Here is a 23,208-nt window from a genome sequence, read left to right as displayed (position 1 = left end):
GTAGCTCTACCTCTTAAGTAAGTATATAAATAAATCTTTTTAAAAAGAGTTAATAGTAGAATTGAGAAGATGTTTATTTTGGTATGAAAATTTTTGAAGTACCGTATAGTTTTTCTTTTTTTTCATTTTTAAAGAAGCAGCATTTCTCAGCTATCTAAAGCTGCTGAGTCTTTTTAGATTTTTAAATTTCTTTTATTTGGAAGAGTTACAGAGAGAGGTAGACACACACCAGCTAGGCTAGAGCTGATTCTAGGGAAGGAGCCAGGAGATTCTTTCAGGGCACCCATGTAAATGCAAGGGCCCAATGACCTGGGCCAACCTCTGCTGCTTTTCCAGGTGCATTAGCAGGGAGCTGGATCGGAAGTGGATCAGCTGGGACTCGAACCAGTGCCCATAAGGGATGCTGGCGCTGCAATCTGGGGCTTTAACCCACTGCACCACTGCACCACAGCACCGGCCCCATTGTTTTTCTGTATAATATCAATTTTTCCATAAACTTTTTGAAGAATCCTCATAGCTGCCTTTGGAGAGAAAAAAAGGATCTATAGCCAGAGAAGGTAGGTAGGAAGGTATAAAGTCAAAGGATGTTAGTTTACTGCAGCTGTAAATAGCAAGGGCATTGTCTTCCTTCTCTACTTTTTTTTTTTTTTATGGGCAGAGTTAGACAGTGAGAGAGAGACAGAGAGAAAGGTCTTCCTTTTTCCGTTGGTTCACCCCCAAAGTGGTGCGTTGCGGCCGGCGAGCTGCGCTGATCCGAAGCCAGGAGCCAGGTGCTTCCTCCTCGTCTCCCATGCGGGTACAGAGCCCAAGGACCTGGGTCATCCTCCACTGCCTTCCTGGGCCACAGCAGAGAGCTGGACTGGAAGAGGAGCAACCGGGACAGAATCCGGCACCCCAACCGGGACTAGAACCCGGTGTGCCAGTGCCGCAGGCGGAGGATTAGCCTAGTGAGCCGCGGTGCTGACCCCTTCTCTACTTTTAAGAGCCCTCTGTAAAAAGTAGCTGTGGCTTTATCTGTTTTGCCAGGAGTGTATTTCTCACTAAATTTAAGCTTGTTCTGTTTTTCTGCATGCTACCTTCAGTATTGTTTCTAAGTAGAATTGGCACGTGCATCCTACTTATTGCTCCACTCAGCCATGAGCTAATTAGTTTGTTGCTATCCTGCAAGGGATCGCTTCCACTTACTTTTCACTTGTGTTTTTCCTTTTTATGCACTGACTTCACCTTTTCCCATCCATTTTCATTTTCATCTTCATCATGTCTTTGAACATTCCATTTTGGGGATTGTAATCTGGGTTGTAATGCTGATTGAGATTTTTGCCCCGCTCTTTTTTTTTGTTTATTTGTTAATTTAAAAGGTGATCTGAATGGTGAAGGAATTTAGAATTTACTCATTTCTTTTATTGAGCTAATCTCACCACTAGCAGAGAGTTTAAGTCATCTAACTTCACAGGACATTCATTCATTCATTGTGTTCAATTGTGCTGGGAGTTGGATTACTTCTTCCGGAACAGACAGCTACTCTGATAGTTTGTCAGTTTTCATCAGATTTGAACAATTATTAGTGAAATCACTATTTAGCAAAAATTCGCTCCTTAGGGAGTCTTTAAAGCTTATTCTTTGTCTTTGGGATTGATGATGTTTGAAAGACATATTGAGATTCATATGAAATGCCTTTCTATAGACTATTTCAAAGTTTAAATCATAAGCTATAGTGAATTTTTTTTATTTGACAGGTAGAGTTAGAGACAGAGAGAAGCAGAAAGGTCCTCCCTCCGTTGGCCACCATGGCCGGCACTGCGCTGATCCAAAGCCAGGAGTCAGGTGCATCTTCCTGGTCTCCCTTGTAGGTGCAGGGGCCCAAGCACTTGGGCCATCCTCCACTGTCCTCCCAGGCCATAGAAGAAAGCTGGACTGGAAGAGGAGTAACCAGGACTAGAACCCGGCGCCCATATGGAATGCCAGTACCACAGGTGGAGGATTAACCAAGTGAGCCACAGTGCTGGACCCAAGCTATGTGAATTTTAACAAATAATTTTAACTAAATTAAACCCTCAGAATAAGCATCTTACTCAAGATTGCATCCCTTTTCTTCTTCATCATTGTTTCTCATTAGACAATAAGTTCCATGAAAACAGGGGCAGAAGTTTTATTTTTATTCCTGGCCTTTGGCACATTTTGGCTGTGAACATTCTTTTAATAATTATTTCTTTATTTAATAACTTTTGTAATTGCTTAATTTTTATTAAAAGTTATTTATTTAGTTATTTGAAAGGCAGGGTGACAAAGAGAGGGAGAGAGGCAGAGATAGAGCAAGATTTTCTATCCACTGGTTTACTTCCCAAATGGCTGCAATAGCCAGGTCTGCACTAGACCAAAGCCAGGAACCAAGAACTCCATCTGAGTCTGCCACATGGGTGGTAGGTACCTAAATACTGGAGGTGTCCTCCACTGCCTTTACAGGTATATTAGCAGGAAGTTGGATTGGAAGTGGAACAGCTGAGACTTAAGCTTGCATCCTATTTCCTCACAAGCATAAACTTAACCTGTTGCATGACAGTGCTGGCCCTAGGTGCTTAATTTTTAAAGATGGAAAGGGCTTTAGAAAATGTCTGTTCCAATGGTTTTAAATCTGAATCCCAATTTCCTGGTGTGCTCAGAAGGTACCTTAGGATATTCCATCAGAATGATAGAGAATAAGTGAATAATTCTATACTGAACCAGAGGATTTATGCTTCTACCTTTCCCATACTTCTCTCTGACTCTCAGGCATCATGTCAGAATGACAGTACAGGATATTTCTTTCTCAGATGTGCACATTTCTGACTTACCCTGGATAATATTGCACCCTCTTCTAAAGTCACTACCCATTTACTTCATACTGACTAAAGAACAGAAATGTAACCCTACCCCTACTGTAGCTCCCTTTTGACTGTAATAACAGAAGCTTTATGTAGAAGATTCAAAGATGGAGCAAAATAGACTTCAAAATACCAGCTTTATATCTTTAGGGAGGCAGCATGGTAACTTCAAAGAAGATGAACTTTGGAGACAAATAATCATTTACTAGCTGTAGAAGGAAAAGTGTACCTTAAAATTCTTTGTACTTCAATTTACTCATTTATAAAATTATCACAGCCCCCCCCCTTTTTTTTACAGATGTTAACTAAAATACCTGGTAACATCTGATATATAATAGGAACTCATTTTTGTATACTTCCAACCTGCTCCTAATTTTATTAATTATTGAAGTTTAATATCTTTGAGATGACTGCTTCATTTTTCTTTATTCCTTTTTAGGCAGTTCTGTACAATGACAGATCTGTTCTGGAAAATCATCATGCTGCATCAGCTTGGAATCTATATCTTTCTCGTCCAGAATACAACTTCCTTCTTAATCTTGATCACGTGGAATTCAAACGTTTTCGTTTTTTAGTTATTGAGGCAATTCTTGCCACAGATCTTAAAAAACATTTTGATTTCCTTGCTGAATTTAATGCCAAGGTTTGTTTTGCAAATTAGTACCTGGTTTAAAATATGAAAATCATTGCGGTCAGTGTTACTGATAAAAGATGTTTATAAATGTTGTTAGGATTACTGTTGCTCATAAAGTGACAATATATAATCTATATAAAAATAACATGTACTTATATTTTTATTTTTATGTACATATATTTTAGAGTAAAATGTCCTAAAATACAGTTGCTTGCTATGTTTCCTATTGACACACAGACTTAATGTCATTGTGACTTTTCACATAGTGACAAACCAATTAGTTATGTCAAAAGATTTTATAGGAAGATTGGATAAAGTTGTGCACAGTGCCAAGTAAGTCATTATATGAAATTTAGGATATATTTCCAAGAAGCCAATATGTTTACTCTGCCATACATACTAAGTTTTTTTTAATATTAGTGGTTATTTAATTGGCTGTTAGGGGCATAAGTACCCATTTCTACTTGAGAATAATTCATTCATTCAACAACTGTTTGTTTATTGGGATTGCCCACTATGTGCAGTCATTGTGCTAGGGAAAAATGAAGAAAGGTCAAAGTCCTTCTCTACAAAGAACTCACATTCATTAGGGGAACAATAATCACTGACCTAGAATGATAATGGTACAAATGAAGTGTTTCTCTCACTCAGGCATTTGGGGTGAAAAAAAATTGAGAACCACTGCTTTAGATTCCTGAGGGAAGGATGCCTCCTTTTTGGCTAGTAGGAAACTTCTGTTTTCATAATGACTTTTATGAATTAAAGGAAGGTGTGTCTTCTAGGTAAAGCAACTATTAACAAAGAAGTACTAGGTATAACTTCCTGGAAGGAGATCCATATATGTATTGCTGTCATAATATTAATAAAATACTTATAAAAATGGATGAGAAAATAGCATGCTTTTAATATTATTTAATAGCTGTATAGATCTATTCACTTTTAGTTTTATTTAATAAGAATTCATGTAAGTGCTTAAGTCACCTTTTATAGGTGAAAGGTGATCTAAATCAATACCATTGAATCTGTGTTCCTCAAAGGCTGCTGTTTTAAAGTCTCTTAGGAAAATAACACATGAGTTGGGCTCTAGACCACCCATCTAGTTATTAATCAAAAGAGTTCTCCTTTTAAATATTCTTTGTGCTGGTGTTCTACATAAATTATCTTTTGGCAGAAAAATTTGGTACCACAAAAAAAAGCCATCACACTAAAAGTCAAAAGTTATGATCTGGTCCAGTCTCTTCATTTTTTACAAAAGGAGATTTGAGTTCTTGAAAGGCATACTAATTTGCCCAACAAATAATAATAATTACCATGTATTTAAATAACAATGTTAGTTAATACTTATTAGGAACTGGCATTTTTCATTTATTAATGAACTGTGCATTTTTCATTGATTAGGAGCTGGTATTTTTTATTAGTCCTCATAGCAATGTGGCTAAATCATTAGGTATCACTTTTCCTATTTCATATATGAAGAAAGATTCAGATCTGTTAAATTATGTTTCCGGTATTGTACACTGAACTACTAAGTTAGAATTTAAAGTCAGGATTTAAAATATAAATGTCAGCTTCTAAGACCTAAGACCCAGGTTCCTTTGAGTATATAACTTTACCTTTTGTACTTAGAGCCAACTTCTCCTTAGTTCCTTAAGTGTTCTTTTTTGAAATAGAAAGTTAAATGATTGATTTATATTAGATATATATGCATATACATAACACATATATGTATGTACAGATAAATTATGATTGTCTTTGGCTATCAGAAATATTGAAACCCAAGGTTTGATATATGTTTTTAGAAAGCTATGTTCCCATTAAACAAAATTATAGTGACACTTCAAAAGGGAATTTAACCCATTGAGGCCCATCTTGTGGCAAAAACTGATTAAAAGAAGCATTTACTGAAGTTTCTGCCATTTGGACAGAAAATTGTTTAAAGATATTTGACAGAAACAAAACAACAATTATTTAAAAAAAAAAAGCTCACATGCCCTCATAATCTAAAATAATTCTGTTTTTCCAAAATAGGCCAATGATGTAAATAGTAATGGTATAGAATGGAATAGTGAAAATGATCGCCTCTTAGTATGCCAGGTGTGCATCAAACTGGCAGATATAAATGGCCCAGCTAAAGTTCGGGACTTGCATTTGAAATGGACCGAAGGCATTGTCAATGAATTTTATGAGCAGGTAAGTTGAAACCTGAGATTTGGGATTTTTAGGAACTTCCATGTGAAGATACTTCTGTTTGAGATTTGAATAGCTATATAAAATGTTTGAAATCTGAGAAATCTGAGTTAGTTGACAAAAATGTTAGAAATTATTGCATTTTCTCTGGTTCTTAGCATTTTCTCATCTGTTTACTTTTGCTGCTAAAATTTCAAACAACAAAAAATAGTGGAGTATGTTCAATGTACTCTTTTTTTTTTTTTTTTTTTTTGACAGGCAGAGTGGACAGTGAGAGAGAGAGACAGAGAGAAAGGTCTTCTTTGCTGTTGGTTCACCCTCCAATGGCTGCCGCGGCAGGCGCGCTGCGGCCGGCGCACCACGCTGATCCGATGGCAGGAGCCAGGTACTTATCCTGGTCTCCCATGGGGTGCAGGGCCCAAGTACTTGGGCCATCCTCCACTGCACTCCCTGGCCACAGCAGAGAGCTGGCCTGGAAGAGGAGCAACTGGGACAGAATCCAGTGCCCCGACCGGGACTAGAACCCAGTGTGCCGGTGCCACAAGGCGGAGGATTAGCCTAGTGAGCCGTGGTGCCGGCCATTCAATGTACTCTTGAGGTCCCTTTCAACCTTGAGAATCTCTAATTAGAATAATTTCAATTCAGATGAAAAGATTTTTAAGTGATTCAGGGTATGCTCAGAATGTATTTAAGAGATTATTAACCTGTTTCCAACCCTCCTGTAGAAAGAGTAACCACCATGCTATAGAAATATCAACTGGGCTAGCTTATTTCCATCTTACCTATTTTGAATTGAACTTCTATAAACAGGAGAATGAAGGTAACTCTTTCACATGCTGATTTCATTCCCTGTGGTTATATCCCCAAGAGTGGGATAGCTGGATCATATGGTGGCCCTAGTTTTCTGAGAAATCTCCATAATGCCTTCCATAATGGTTGTATCAGTTTACACTCTACCGACAGTGTATTAAGGTACCTATTTCTCCACATCCTCACCAGCATTTCTTATGTTTTGATCTTTGTGTGACAGCCATTTTAACTGGGAAGAAGTGATACTGTGGATTTTATTTGCATTTCCCCAGTGGCTAGTGATCCTAAGAATTTTTTCATGGATCTGTTGGCCATTTGTATTTCCTCCTTTGAAAAATGCCTATTCATATCCCTTGCCCATTTCTTAAATGGGTTGATTGTTGTTGTTGAGTTTTTTGAGCTCTTTATATATTCTGGATATTAATTATTTATCAGATGCATAGTTTGTAAATATTTTTCCCATTCTATTGGTTGCCTCTTCACTTTACTGTTTTCTTTGCTGTGCAGAAGCTTCTTAACTTGATATAATCCCATATGTCCATTTTTGCTTTTATTGCCTATACTTCTAGGTCTTATCCAAGAAGTGTTTGTACAGATAAATATCTTGCAGCATTCTCTCTATGCTTTCCTCTAGTAACTTAATAGTTTCAGGTTTCAAGTTTAGATCCATGATCCAATAAAAGTTGACTTTTGTATAAGATGTAATATATGGGTCTTATTTCAAATTTCAGCATGTGGAAATCCAATTTTTCCAACACCATTTGCTGAAGAGACTCCTTTCTGCAGGGAGTGATTTTACTTCATTTGCCAATTATCAGTTGGTTGTAGATGTGTGTTTCCTCTTATTTGTGGTAGTTAATATATAGAGAGAGAAAGGATGAAAATTTTGTGGATGTCAGATAATTTGATATATAGTTATAAATATTGCTTCACTGAGTCATACTATGCACATGATAATTTACTCTTGTTTCACATGTTAAAAAAAGGTAAATGGTGAGGTAGGAATAGTGAGGACTCTTGGGGTACTAGTAATGCTTTGCTCTTAATTTGGGTGTTGGTTTTAAGAATGATCAGATGACAAAATAATAGTTGATCTGTACACTTAATTGCATTTTTTGGAATTTAAAAAAATGTTTTAAACACAGAGGTCTAAATATGAGACACAGTAGCTACTTAGTAGTTTTCAGGAACATAAAGATACAAATATGTTTCTTTTCTCATATCTTTAAAAATCATGACTTTCAAATAATCCTACCACACTGCAGAATTAGTGCCTTTTTTTATTTCAGCTTTGAGCTTCCATAAAATGTAGAAAGTACACTGATCTCTCCACTATCCTATTGTTTCATTATGTCCAAAATATCAAATGCACCCTCTTGACTTTGGAATTGCATTTTTCAGCCTTGTTAGCTTCTCTCTCTCTCTCTCTCTCTTTTTTTTTTTTTTTTTTTTTGACAGGCAGAGTGGACAGTGAGAGAGAGAGAGAGACAGAGAGAAAGGTCTTCCTTTTCCATTGGTTCACCCCCCAATGGCTGCTGCGGCCGGCGCACTGTGGCTGGCGCACCACGCCTATCCAAAGCCGGGAGCCAGGTACTTCTCCTGGTCTCCCACGCGGGTGCAGGGCCCAAGGACTTGGGCCATCCTCCACTGAACTCCCGGGACACAGCAGAGTGCTGAACTGGAAGAGGAGCAACCGGGACAGAATCCGGTGCCCAGACCAGGACTAGAACCCGGGGTGCTAGTGCTGTAGGCGGAGGATGAGCCTATTGAGCCGCGACGCCAGCCCAGCCTTGTTAGCTTTAATAATCAGTAAAAATCAAGATGCCCACCAAGTGAATCTTCCTTTGTTACATGGTTTTCTTTATATGAAGAGAAAATAGGATAGATGAAGTTGAGCCTATGTCATCAAATATACGTACCTCTAGATTGTATTATAGATGGGCAGTGTCTTTTATCTGTCTTAGTTGAACATTCCAACACAATAATGTAAACTCATCTGTTTTGCAAGTTATAAAATACGATACTAGGGATTCATGAAAATGTCTAAGTATTTAAAATTATTAATATTTTACTACTATCTGATAAATACATGATTTGGGGGTATTAATTGGTTATTCTATTCAGTTTTTAAGATTATAATTTGCAGTTTGCATATTCCTATCCTCATTCTAAATAATTGAATTATGCTTTGGAGTTCTTCCTCAGATCTTGTATTCACAAAAGAGGAATATTATGCTAAGTAAAATGCCATCTTTATATTATCTGTATAAGGAGATAATAAGAAGATAGTATATTTCAATTTTACACTAATTCAATGAAATTACTTTAGATATATTCATTTAGATAACTTTATTTGTCTGAAGTTGAATCCTGCCTCATCTTCCATATTGGCAATGTGATCTTGGGTAACTTATTTAACTTCTGTATTCCTCAATTCCCTTATTGATAAAATAGGAATGATGATGATACTATATAAAGTTGCTATCAGGATTAAATGAATTCATAGGTATATGTATGTTATTAGTCCCTGTCATAAGTATTTAATAAATGTTACATATCATAATCCAGATCTATCACAAAACAATATAATACTATCTCAGTTTCAATTAATCTTTGTAGGTTTCATTATTCATGACAAAGGAGAGTGTTATCTGATATCCTGCCATATATGAAAATTCAAGAAGTTTGTGGAAACTGGGATTAATGGATAAGTTTAGAAGCAAGCATTTAGCCTAGTGGTTAAGATGCCCACATCCCACATCAAAGTGTCTGGGTTTGATTCTCAGCTCAGACTCTTGACTTTAGCTTCCTGCTAACGCAGACCCTGGGAGGCAGTACTAATGGCTCAAGTAATAGAGTTTCTGATACTTATGTGGGAGTCCTGGATTGAATTCCTGTCTACAAGCTTTTGTCTCATCTGAGCTCTGGCCATTGCAGGCCTTTGGGGAGTGAACCAGCAGTTGCAAGATCTCTCTCTGCTCTGTGTCTGTTTAGTTCTCAAATAATAATTAACAAAGAAATAAGCTTATTTGGATACAAAATAACTTTGAAATACGTGTATAGTTTTTGATAATAATGCATTTTCTGTAAATTTTTGAAGACTCTTATGCATTGATTTCAACTTTTTTTGTACAAAATAAAATTATTTTCTGTTTTTCATGAACCTTTTGAGTACTGGTTTTCAAATTTTTTTAATTTATTTACTTGAGAGGTAGAGTTACAGAGAGAGAGAGAGAGAGAGAGAGAGAGAGAGAGAGAGAGAGAGAGAGAGAAAATGTCTTCCATCTGCTGTCTCACTCCCCAAAAGGCCCCAATGCCCAGAGCTGGGATGATCCAAGGCAGGGGCCAGGAGCTTCTTCCAAGTCTCCCATGTGGGTGCAGAGGCTCAAGCACTTGGGCCATCTAACACTGCTTTCCCTGGAAATTAGGAGAGGGCTGGATCAAAATAGGAGCAGTCAGGATATGAACTGATGCCTATATGCGATGTTAGATCTGCAGATAAGGCTTAGCCTACTATGCCACAGTGCTTGCCCCTGAAGTACTCTTCTTTTTTAAGTCCTTACAATCACTTCATTTTTTCCCTTCTTTTAAAATTAATTAATTTATTTCCCCCAAAGAAACCTTTTATTTAATGAATACAAACTTCATACATTTCGTAAATACAACTTTAGGAATATAGTGATTCTTCCCACCATACCCACCTTCCCACCCCTCCACCTCCTCCCTCTCCCATTCCCATGCCCATTCTCCACTAAGATCCATTTTTTATTAACTTTATATACAGAAAGCCAACTCTATACTAAGTTCAACAATTTGCATGGGGGAAAAAAAAGAACTGTTCCTCAACAGTCTAGACAAGGGCTGTTCAAAGTCATTGCATCTTGAAGTTAATTTCACTTCTTTTTTTATTTTAGAAACATAATTAACTTTAAAGAAGCACCCAAGAATGATACATCTTTTGTGAGCACTTAGACATAGCTATGATACAACTCTTTGAGGACAGAGGTCCTGCATTTGAAGTTAGTGCATAGGGACTCATGTTTATTTAAAAGTTAACACTCTTATTTATGACATCAGTGATCACCCAAGGCTCTTGACATGAGCTGCCTAGACTATGGAAGACTTTTAAATCCACAAACTTTGTCAGTATCTAGACAAGGCCATTAGCAAAGTGGAAGTTCTCTCCTCCCTTCAGAGAAAAGTACCTCCTTCTTTGATGGTCATTTCTTTCCACTGGGATTTCACCCACTGAGGTCCTTCATATAGGACATTTTTTGCCAATGTTTTGGCTTTCAATGCCTGAAATGCTCTCATGGGCTTTTCAACCAGACCAGAATGCCTTAAGGGCTGATTCTGAGGTCAGAGTTCTATTTAAAGCGATTGTCATTCTATGAGTCTGCTGTGTGAACTACTTCCCATATTGGAGCATTCACTCCTTTTTAATTCTATCTATTATTATTACCAGACTCTTAATCCTATCCATATGATCACTTTAACACTTAAGATGGTATTTTTACCACCCAGCTTAAAGGGATTTGGGGTCCCATGGTAAGTTTTTAAACTGTACCCTTAGAAGTAAGTCTGTAGGAATATATGCAGTACTATACAACTTTGTAGTTAGAAATGTATTAAACTTGTATTAAACTTTCTTGTCATTCTGGTCATTATACTAAGCTTCCTCAGGTATGGATACAAAATTCTGATCTTAGACAACCATTTTTTTTAATCATACTATCTGTATATACCTGTAGACATTTAAATGTCACACTTAGAAAAGCCAAATTCCTAGAGTACAACTATGAAATTGCAGAGTACTGTGAATAAATCCAACTTTTTTAAAAATTGATAATTTACTTCCATTTGGAGGATAAAATTATAGAGGATTTTAAGTCTTGGGAAAATTAATCATTGCAACAGTTTCTGATAGTTGCATCAGGATTATGCTGGCTCATCAGATATTGCTTGTCTGAAGAATTGGAGCATTGTGGGGAGTAACTCATCTCTAGTTAGTTCAGACACTATAACTAAAACATTAATAATACTATTTGGGGGAATGCTTAGTACTGTGCTAAGCATTTTACGTAATATCACCTTTCATCCTCATAGCAACCCTGTAAGTTAGATTATTATTCAGATTTTACACAGATTAAAGTTGTGCATAGAGTTTGTCTAATATCACATAAGGGTAGGAAGTGGCAAAAGCAGATCTTGAAACCACATCTGTCTGATCTTAAATAATTGCCTCCATAGCTCTAGAAGCCACAGTGAGAGGTATAAGAATACAGGCAGTTCGAGCTCTGGGTCTGCAATCCTCACTTCAACTTTAGCACCTCTAGGTTTATTTGTTTTACACAGTGAGTTTTGTGACTTAGATTTATTAGGGAGCTCTGCCATTTAAAAAATGGATGTTGAAAAGCACTTGCAAAATTTAGCTTTGTACATTTAAGGTACAAATACAACAACATATTTCCATTACTATGGTTTTCCTCCTAAGAGGAAAAGAATGTATGTTTGACATCATAGAATTTTGAGGTTCTTAATAAAATTACTGATACATATGTATTTTTCTTGTCAACTAAATATCAACCATAGTGGTTGTTATTGACAGAATGTAAGGATTTAAAGTTTTGTTTAGGATTTCTCAAATATTAGAGGAATTCTTACAGTTGAAATGATAGAATAGATTCATTGGAGTTTCTTTGTAAAAGTAATTTTCATGTAGACTATTTTTTGAAAGGCCTCAAGATAATTTTAACAACAAAGCTCAGTGGTTGTCCTTTCAACAGTTGAAGATATATATTTCACTTTGTGTTTCTATGGGGGTGATATAATTTTCTTTTTAAAATGTTTAGGGAGATGAAGAAGCAAATCTTGGTCTGCCTATCAGTCCTTTCATGGATCGTTCCTCTCCTCAACTAGCAAAACTTCAGGAATCTTTTATCACCCACATAGTGGGTCCCCTGTGTAACTCCTATGATGCTGCTGGTTTGCTACCTGGTCAGTGGATAGAAACAGAAGATGATGATACTGAAAGTGGTGACGATGAAGATGGTGAAGAATTAGAAACTGATGATGAAGAAATGGAAGACAATCTGAATCCTAGTAAGAAATGCAAGGATACCGTAGATGCCTACTTAATTTGAACTTGGATCTCTGTCTCTTAGATTCAGCATTCCTATCTAGAGTAACTGTGTAAATGTTCAGATTTGTTTCGAGTAGCTGGAATATGCTTGGTACAATGTTAATACTGTCATACAGTGAGCAATTTTATTTTCACCTGAGGTGCTATCTTCCAGTCAATGCTCTTCAGCAGGTCCCTGAGCATGCATGATAGGTTTTATGTGTACGTATAACATTCGTGGATGGGAGGGTCCTAGTGGCTAGTCCACTTTTATCTTACCTCCCCTCACATACCTTATGCCCAATAGGCAGCTGAGGATCGTAACATCCAAAGCAGCCCACTAATGTACTCTCTCATAAACTTAGAAAATGGATCAAAATATTTAGAAGAAAAAGAAAACATGTACTCCCTAGCACTAAAAGGAAAACCACGTTTTGTGATATGAATTTCAGTTACCAAACTGTCATAACATTTTTCTCTAGATACAATGTGTATAAAATGAGAAATGAAAATAATTCATAACTTGTAACTATGGATAAAAGCAGTTATTTGCTCTATATTTTAAGATAGAGCCTAAATTATACCTAAGTGTTTTTTTTCCAAGTATAGGATGATAACAAAGATTCCTGCTCCCCACATACATCTTATATTTAGGATTACCTTAGTAAAAAATAATTTTAAGCTATTAACATCAGAGCATCAATTTGGGAAGGTTGAATGGCTTCTAAAAATTAACTATATTCATCAAAATGTTAATATTATGGTTAATTCAATATATAAGAAAGGTTTGCCTATATCCCATATTGAGATGCCTATATCCCATATTGGAGTGTCTGTGTTCATGTCCAGCTCCACTTCTGAGTCCCATCTTCCTGTTAGTGCCCACCCTGGGAGGCAGCAAGTAATGGATCAAGTAGTGAGGTCCCTATCACTGACACAGGAGACCCAGATCAGACTCCAGTTTCCTTGTTTCAGCCTGACCCAGATCTGGCTGTTGTAGGCATTTGCAGGGTGAACCAGTGGATGCAAGATCTCTGGCTGGCTAGTTGACTTTCAAATAAATGAAAATAAGGGGAACAAATTAAAAACTTAGCTTTTAACTTTGGATTGTGATTATTTTCATTTGAGATTTCAACTATCCTCCCTTCCTCCCACTCCATCTTCTTGAAGTCCCTTCTCTGTTTTATTTTTATCCATAACACTTAAAACCATCCATCATACTTATATTTTATTTCTTTTTGCTTGTCTAGATCTTTCCACTAGAATGTGAACTCCATAGTACAAAGGTTATTTTTATCTCATTATTTTCAAAACCAGTGCTCAAATAATAAAATTTTAAAATATCCAGAATATATTAGGCACTTAGATATTTATATTTAATGAATTAATCATATTGTTATGGTAAGGATATGTTTGTTTTATATTTCGCAGACCCACAAAGGAAAGGCAGGCGGCGAGTATTTTGTCAGCTAATGCATAACCTCACTGAAAACCACAAGATATGGAAGGGGATCATTGAAGAAGAAGAAAAATGTAAAGCTGATGGTAATAAACTGCAGGTGGAGAATACTTCCTTACCTCAAGCAGATGAGATTCAGGTCATTGAAGAAGCAGATGAAGAGGAAGAGCAACAGTTTGAATGAAAGTCATATTGAAGAAGCCCATTGGGCTGCATCCAGGGTCAGAAATCATTGCCTACTGTTCACTGTGCTGACTTTCCAATGACCATTCCCATGTGGACAGGCCTTAATACTGTGAGAGGATCCTTGCTGTGCTGACAGTTTCTCACTCCTATGCACTTTCACCACATGAACTACAAAATTATTCTTAGAGCTAGGCTTGAATACGTTGCAAGCCATTACTTAAAACCTTTGCTGGTGTGTAAATACTTGGTCACAATGCTGCTTTTTGAGTGGGGGGAGGGAGGGTAGTGAGCTCTTCTTTTTCATGGGTAGGGGTTAGCTAGAACTAAAAACTCAAGTGACTTACTTCAGTTCCAAAGTGGCTAGGACTTTTTGCTGTCATGAAAACAAGTTTCATATTGTATTTCCAAATGTGTATTTTATATCTTTGACTATTTTGAAAAAAAAAAGTCTGTGCCTATCTAAAAAGGAATCCAGCATTACCCTTGTGAGGGATTGCTGCTCAATGCAATACACTGTTCAGTGCTGTTCTCCCAGCTAGGTTCATCCATGAAGGACTGAGTGACCTTTGTTATATTTAACAAAATCCAGGTGCATCAATTTCTGATGCTTTTTATTGTTGTGTATTATCTGCTATGTATGTTTTATTTCCACTCAGAGTGTTCAGGTTTGCCGTGGACATCAGAAGTCTGAATTCCAGTCTTATTGACTTCATGGTCCATGGTTGAATTTTAAAACTGTTTTGGTTTAACAATGAAGGAATTTTATTTTTTAATCAAAACTGTTCTTTTTACTCTTGCTCAGGATTAGTATTTTTAAACATTTAGTTTATGTAAACACAGTGCAGATTTGTGAGAAGAAAAAAATTTGTCCTAATATTAACCTTTTATGAAATGAACACCATTTTCTCTCTTCTTAAATGAATTTGAGACCAATTAAAGTCACATAAAAGAAGCTGTCTTTTGCCTTAATGCAAAACTCAAATGAAACTAATCCTATCACAGATAAAGAACAAAAGAAATATTGTGAGCTCTAAAGGACATGCATATTAAGTAAACAATTAGAACATATGGCTATCTTTAGATCAATAATTTAGGTATCATGTATTTAATTATTGTAAAACTGGCATTAATCTTTTAGTTTATTTCCTCTGACTCAAGACAGAAAATTACCCGTTACTACTCCATATTCTCAGAGCCCATCTATAAGACTGATTTCTCAGGTGAATTAAATGATTGGGAATACCTATTTAATTTTTAAATGTAAAAATATTATGATAAATCATTTCACACAAAAGCACATAAATAGCAAAGTTAATATGGTTGCAAAGAAAATGGATATTTAAATATTTGTAAGCTTGTTAGGGAGCAAATATGTACCCTTGCTGTTTTAAATATTTGAAGATATAAAGAGCAGTCAAAATGATAGCAGGATGGTAGACTAATATTTTCCTTTTTTGAAGACTGAATCATATTTTGCATCATTGGAATTCTGTAAAGACAATTTTCTAATGTGTTATTTATCCTTTAAAGTAAAATATTGGCAGGCAATTTCTTACCTACCTAGGATATCAGGCTCATCTGAAAGCTATCTATTAATGATATATGGAAGTGTTGGAATTTTTAATCCTATAGACTTTTTATCATAATATTTAGTGAATCACTAAGCTTTATTTATTATATTGGTAATATGCTGAATTCCTTCCTGTCAGTTTTTTCCTGCTGTTGGCACACCATTTGTAAACTGGTCTTACCATATACTACCAAATAAAATTTTAAATGGTAATTACTGAGTTTGCACTTATAATGTATATATCCTGTGCATATATCCTTTGCATATACTCATATTTCTCTAGAGTACATTTTGTGTCCTGCATAAATGTATTTGTATTCATTCCTCTCCTGCAGAATACATGAGTGTGTGTGTAACATGCATACTTGTGCAACGTGCATAATCAGACTCAATCAAATTTATGTACTTTCTGTTGTTTCGTTGAAATTTTCTATTGGATTTTTAATTTATATTTTTCAAAAGAAACATGTTTTGATTCTTTTAAAATACTATTATTGGAAACTCATTTTAAGTTATATAACTCCTAGATTATTTAACCATCACTGAATAACTGCCATATACCAAAATAACTAGTACAAAGAAACCCCAAAAAATTATCTCTCTGAAACTTCAATAGGAAATGGATATGAGAGTATATTACATAACACATAATACTAATAGATCAAATTTTACTTGAGAAATTACCATAAGCCATATTTTAGACCTTATTTTGATGGCTACTGACTCATAAATTCTTTATAATTTTCACCATGTATTTGCTTTTAAGTCACTATTATTATAGATATTATTATAATGCTATAATATATCAATGTGCTCACAGACATATTTTTGTCCTTAAAGATCTTTTTAAAGTTATTCATGACTTGAAAGTTGTTTCCTGTTATTGCTTCCTTTGTTGGTTCTATTTGCTTTCTCTACTTATTTTACAAGACATTTAGAGATTGTGGCATTGCTTAAATAGCCAAAAATTTGTACTATTTCTCTAGACTGCATTATCTTATAGAATGAACTTCAAAGAGTTGAAAGAGCCAACTCTGTTTCCTTTATTATAGTTGCCAGGCTAATATGAGAAGTTCTAGAGGATGTGTGAGATCGCAGTGGAAGGGATGAACAGCTTCTCAGAGGAAGGTAACTTGGGCTGACAAGTGAGGAAGTTAGAGTTAGATCAGGGATGGCTGCTTTTAGAGAGAGAATAATAGTATATACAGTGGCCAGGGGAAGAGAAAGCATCCCACATTTGAAGAGTCAAAAGAAATTTAGGGGGCGGAGCCAAGATGGCGGAATAGTGAGGGCACGCACCGATAGTCCGGGAAAATTTAGTTTAATAAAAGGGGAGTTACGGTAGCCTCAGAAAAAAGAACCAGGAAAATATTGCAGAGGAAACTCTTCTGGATTGAGTGGTCGTGAATCGGAGGACCTACTGGGAGAACAAGGTCGCCCACCGCGCGGAAGCCGAGCCGTGGGACCGAGCCGCGGCAGCCGAGCCGCGGGACCAAGCTGTGCAAGCCGAGCCGCAGGACCGAGCCGCTGGAACGCGAGGTGAGCCCGAGACACCAGCAGGCAAGCGGAGAGAGGAGACTAGAGGGAACGACCCCCGGGGAGGGGGGGAACTTCACCAGGCTAACTGGAAGAGAGAGAGGTGACTGGTACGGACACGGGTTTCTCTCTCTCCGCTCACCTCTCAAGGGCGAGCAAGACAAAGAGCAGGCGCCATCTTGGACATACGCCATAAGCAGAGCGACCTCAGGTCTGCACTGGCCCTGAGCCTAGCAGAAAAACCTGACTCTGGGCGGGGCAAATTAACAGGAGATTAGGACCTAGTAAATTTGTGGTGCTACTGAACTGAGACTGTGAAAAAAGAGACGGTGGGGGAGAGAACTCACGGAATTCACGTGAGCACTCTCCAGAGACGCTACAATTCCGGAATTCACGTGAGCACTCTCCAGAGACGCTACAATTCCGTAACTTTGGCAACCCAGTGGGAGACTGAAGGAGAATTTGAGCCCACTCTGAGGGCCGAACAGATTCCCTGTGTGGTCCTTGGGAAAGAGCTTCTGATCTCTGGCTCCTGTGGGTATATCATTTGCCTGCTAACTACCTCCAACTTCGTTCAGCTGTGCAGAATAACTTCCCTTTTGAATCAAAAAAAAAAAGAGAGAGAGAGGTTTACCACGCCTAACCTGGGAGTGTCACCTTTGGCACACCAAACAGAGCTCTCAGGCCACACCCATCTCAAGCCCTAAGGCTCCATCAAAAACAGATAGTCCACTTAATCTAGAGTCATAGTATAACAAGAAAAAGCACCACAGTGAAGAAACCAAATATCTCCAATATGCCAAATAACAAATGCAAAAACCGAGGTAATAAAAACAAGGAAGTCACCATGACGCCCTCAAATGAAAAAGACACCCCAATTCAAGATTATGAGGATGATGACATAGAAGAAATGCAAGAAGCAGATCTCAAAAAATTGATAAGAACATTAAGAAGTTCTCAAAAACAAATTCTTGAACTACAGAAATCCTTAATGGACAAGATAGAAAATCTCTCTCGTGAAAATGAAATATTAAGGAGGAATCAAAATGAAACGAAACAACTAGTACAACAGGAAACTGGGATAGTGACTGAAGTGAAGAATTCAATAGATCAAATGAAAAACACAATAGAGAGCCTTACAAACAGAATGGGTGAAGCAGAAGAGAGAATATCGGACTTAGAAGACAGAGAACAGGAAAGGATACAGTCAGACCAAAGAAAAGAAGAGGAAATTAGAAATCTAAAACATATTGTCGGGAATCTTCAGGATACTATTAAAAAACCCAACATTCGGGTTCTAGGAGTTCCTGAAGGCATGGAGAGGGAGAAAGGATTAGAAGGCCTTTTTAGTGAGATATTAGCAGAAAATTTCCCAGGTTTGGAGAAGGACAGAGAAATCCTAGTACAGGAAGCTCACAGAACCCCTAATAAACACGACCAAAAGAGACCCTCACCACGACATGTTATAATTAAACTCTCCACAGTGAAACATAAAGAAAAGATCCTAAAATGTGCAAGAGAGAAACGTCAGATTACTCTCAGAGGATCTCCAATCAGACTCACAGCTGACTTCTCATCAGAAACTCTACAAGCCAGGAGGGAATGGCGAGATATAGCCCAGGTACTAAGAGAGAAAAACTGCCAGCCCAGAATATTATATCCTGCAAAGCTATCATTTGTGAATGAAGGTGAAATAAAGACTTTTCATAGCAAACAGAAATTGAATTTGTTGCCACTCGTCCAGCCCTGCAAAAGATGCTTAAAGATGTGTTACACACAGAAACAAAGAAACACGGTCATCAATATGAAAGAAGGTAAAGGAAGGAAACCAAGGAAGGAAACCTCACAGCAAAAGATCACAGGGAATTCAAAGCATATATTAGAACTTATCTTTGGCAAATGGCAGGGCAAAGTTACCACTTATCATTAGTCACATTGAACGTGAATGGCCTGAACTGTCCAGTTAAAAGACACCGATTGGCTGATTGGGTTAAGGAACAAAACCCATCTATTTGCTGCTTACAAGAAACTCATCTTTCCAACAAAGATCCATACAGACTGAAAGTGAAAGGCTGGAAAAAGATATACCATGCCAACAGAAATGAAAAAAGAGCAGGCGTAGCCATCTTAATTTCAGACAACATAAACTTTACCACAAAAACCGTTAAGAGAGACAAAGAGGGACACTACATAATGATTAAGGGATCAATTCAACAGGAAGATATAACAATTATCAATGTATATGCACCTAACTACAGGGCACCGGTTTATCTAAAAGATTTGTTAACGGACTTAAAGGGAGACTTAGACCCCAATACAATAGTACTGGGGGACTTCAATACTCCACTCTCAGAAATAGACAGATCAATAGGACAGAAGATCAACAAGGATACAGTAGATTTAAACGACACTATAGCCCAAATGGATCTAACAAATTTATACAGAACTTTCAATCCTACAGCTAAAGATTTTACATTCTTCTCAGCAGTACATGGAACCTTCTCTAGGATTGACCACATACTAGGCCATAAAGCAAGTCTCAGCAAATTCAAAAGAATTAGAATCATACCATGCAGCTTCTCAGACCATAAAGGAATGAAGTTGGAAATTAGCAACTCAGGAATCCCTAGAGCATACGCAAACACATGGAGATTGAACAACATGCTCCTGAATGAACAATGGGTCATAGAAGAAATCAAAAGAGAAATCAAAAACTTTCTGGAAGTAAATGAGGATAACAGCACAACATACCAAAACTTATGGGACGCAGAAAAAGCAGTGTTGAGGAAAGTTTATATCAATAGGTGCCTACATCAAGAAATTGGAAAGGCACCAAATAGATGAGCTTTCAATTCACCTCAAGGATCTAGAAAACCTACAGCAAACCAGACCCAAATCTAGTAGGAGAAGAGAAATAATTAAAATCAGAGAAGAAATCAACAGGATTGAATCCAAAAAAACATTACAAAAAATCAGCCAAACGAGGAGCTGGTTTTTTGAAAAAATAAACAAAATTGACACCCCATTGGCCCAACTAACTAAAAAAAGAAGAGAAAAGACCCAAATCAATAAAATCAGAGATGAAAAAGGAAACGTAACAACAGACACCACAGAAATAAAAAGAATCATCAGAAATTACTACAAGGACTTGTATGCCAGCAAACAGGGAAACCTATCAGAAATGGATAGATTCCTGGACACATGCAATCTACCTAAATTGAACCAGGAAGACATCGAAAACCTAAACAGACCCATAACTGAGACAGAAATTGAAACAGTAATAAAGGCCCTCCCAACAAAGAAAAGCCCAGGACCAGATGGATTCACTGCTGAATTCTACCAGACATTTAAAGAAGAACTAACTCCAATTCTTCTCAAACTATTCAGAACAATCGAAGAAGAGGGAATCCTCCCAAATTCTTTCTATGAAGCCAGCATCACCTTAATTCCTAAGCCGGAAAAAGATGCAGCACTGAAAGAGAATTACAGACCAATATCCCTGATGAACATAGATGCAAAAATCCTCAATAAAATTCTCACCAATAGAATGCAACAACACATCAGAAAGATCATCCACCCAGACCAAGTGGGATTTATCCCTGGATTGCAGGGATGGTTTAATGTGCGCAAGACAATCAATGTGATACACCACATTAACAGAATGCAGAAGAAAAACCATATGATTATCTCAATAGATGCCGAGAAAGCATTTGATAAAATACAACACCCGTTCATGATGAAAACTCTAAGCAAACTGGGTTTGGAAGGAACATTCCTCAATACAATCAAAGCAATCTATGAAAAACCCACAGCCAACATCCTATTGAATGGGGAAAAGTTGGAAGCATTTCCACTGAGATCTGGGACCAGACAGGGATGTCCACTCTCACCACTGCTATTCAATATAGTTCTGGAGGTTCTAGCCAGAGCTATTAGGCAAGAAAAAGAAATTAAAGGGATACAAATTGGGAAGGAAGAACTCAAACTATCCCTCTTTGCAGATGACATGATTCTTTATTTAGGGGACCCAAAGAACTCTACTAAGAGACTATTGGAACTCATAGAAGAGTTTGGCAAAGTAGCAGGGTATAAAATCAATGCACAAAAATCAACAGCCTTTGTATACACAGACAATGCCATGGCTGAGGAAGAACTTCTAAGATCAATCCCATTCACAATAGCTACAAAAACAATCAAATACCTTGGAATAAACTTAACCAAGGATGTTAAAGATCTCTACGATGAAAATTACAAAACCTTAAAGAAAGAAATAGAAGAGGATACCAAGAAATGGAAAAATCTTCCATGCTCATGGATTGGAAGAATCAATATCATCAAAATGTCCATTCTCCCAAAAGCAATTTATAAATTCAATGCAATACCAATCAAGATACCGAAGACCTTCTTCTCAGATCTGGAAAAATTGGTGCTGAAATTTATATGGAGGCACAAGAGACCTCGAATAGCTAAAGCAATCTTGTACAACAAAAACAAAGCCGGAGGCATCACAATACCAGATTTCAGGACATACTACAGGGCAGTTGTAATCAAAACAGCATGGTACTGGTACAGAAACAGATGGATAGACCAATGGAACAGAATAGAAACACCAGAAATCAACCCAAACATCTACAGCCAACTTATATTTGATCAAGGATCTAAAACTAATTCCTGGAGCAAGGACAGTCTATTCAATAAATGGTGCTGGGAAAATTGGCTTTCCACGTGCAGAATCATGAAGCAAGACCCCTACCTTATGCCTTACACAAAAATCCACTCAACATGGATTAAAGACCTAAATCTACGACCTGACACCATCAAGTTACTAGAGAACATTGGAGAAACCCTTCAAGATATTGGCACAGGCAAAGAGTTTCTGGAAAAGACCCGGGAGGCACAGGCAGTCAAAGCCAAAATTAACTATTGGGATTGCATCAAATTGAGAAGTTTCTGTACTGCAAAAGAAACAGTCAGGAGAGTGAAGAGACAACCGACAGAATGGGAAAAAATATTTGCAAACTATGCAACAGATAAAGGGTTAATAACCAGAATCTACAAAGAGATCAAGAAACTCCACAAAAACAAAACCAACAACCCACTTAAGAGATGGGCCAAGGACCTCAATAGACATTTTTCAAAAGAGGAAATCCAAATGGCCAACAGGCACATGAAAAAATGTTCAAGGTCATTAGCAATCAGGGAAATGCAAATCAAAACCACAATGAGGTTTCACCTCACCCCGGTTAGAATGGCTCACATGCAGAAATCTACCAACAACAGATGCTGGCGAGGATGTGGGGAAAAAGGGACACTAACCCACTGTTGGTGGGAATGCAAACTGGTCAAGCCACTATGGAAGTCAGTCTGGAGATTCCTCAGAAACCTGAAAATAACCCTACCGTTCGACCCAGCCATCCCACTCCTTGGAATCTACCCAAAGGAATTTAAATTGGCAAACAAAAAAGCGGTCTGCAGCCTAATGTTTATTGCAGCTCAATTCACAATAGCTAAGACCTGGAACCAACCTAAATGCCCATCAACGGTAGACTGGATAAAGAAATTATGGGATATGTACTCTTTAGAATACTATACCGCAGTAAGAAACAACGAAATCCAGTCATTTGCAACAAAATGGAGGAATCTGGAACACATCATGCTGAGTGAAATAAGCCAGTCCCAAAGGGACAAATACCATATGTTCTCCCTGATCGGTGACAACTGACTGAACACCAAAAAGGAAACCTCCTGAAGTGAAACGGACACTATGGGAAACGGTGACTTGATCAGCATAGCCCTGACTGTTAATGAACAACGTAATACATTATCCCTCTTAGTAGTTTTTTT

The 23,208-nt window shown here is 37.3% G+C and overlaps 1 protein-coding gene across 1 annotated transcript in view; it reads left to right on the top strand.

Annotated features, from left to right (window-relative positions):
- PDE3B (phosphodiesterase 3B) overlaps window positions 1-16,041 on the top strand; it is a 190,382-nt gene extending 174,341 nt beyond the window's left edge. The window contains exons 13-16 of the mRNA XM_002708827.5: window positions 3,301-3,504; window positions 5,524-5,685; window positions 12,345-12,594; window positions 14,045-16,041. Coding sequence (XP_002708873.2) covers window positions 3,301-3,504; window positions 5,524-5,685; window positions 12,345-12,594; window positions 14,045-14,256 — 828 coding nt within the window. The 3' untranslated portion in view covers window positions 14,257-16,041. The remainder of the gene's footprint in view (window positions 1-3,300; window positions 3,505-5,523; window positions 5,686-12,344; window positions 12,595-14,044) is intronic.
- The last annotated feature ends 7,167 nt before the right edge of the window (window positions 16,042-23,208 follow it).

Source organism: Oryctolagus cuniculus, chromosome 1 (assembly GCF_964237555.1).
Source record: "Oryctolagus cuniculus chromosome 1, mOryCun1.1, whole genome shotgun sequence".
NCBI classification, from domain to species: Eukaryota; Metazoa; Chordata; class Mammalia; order Lagomorpha; family Leporidae; genus Oryctolagus; species Oryctolagus cuniculus.
Note: the sequence above shows the minus strand (reverse complement) of the source record. Positions and strands in the feature narration are given on the sequence as shown.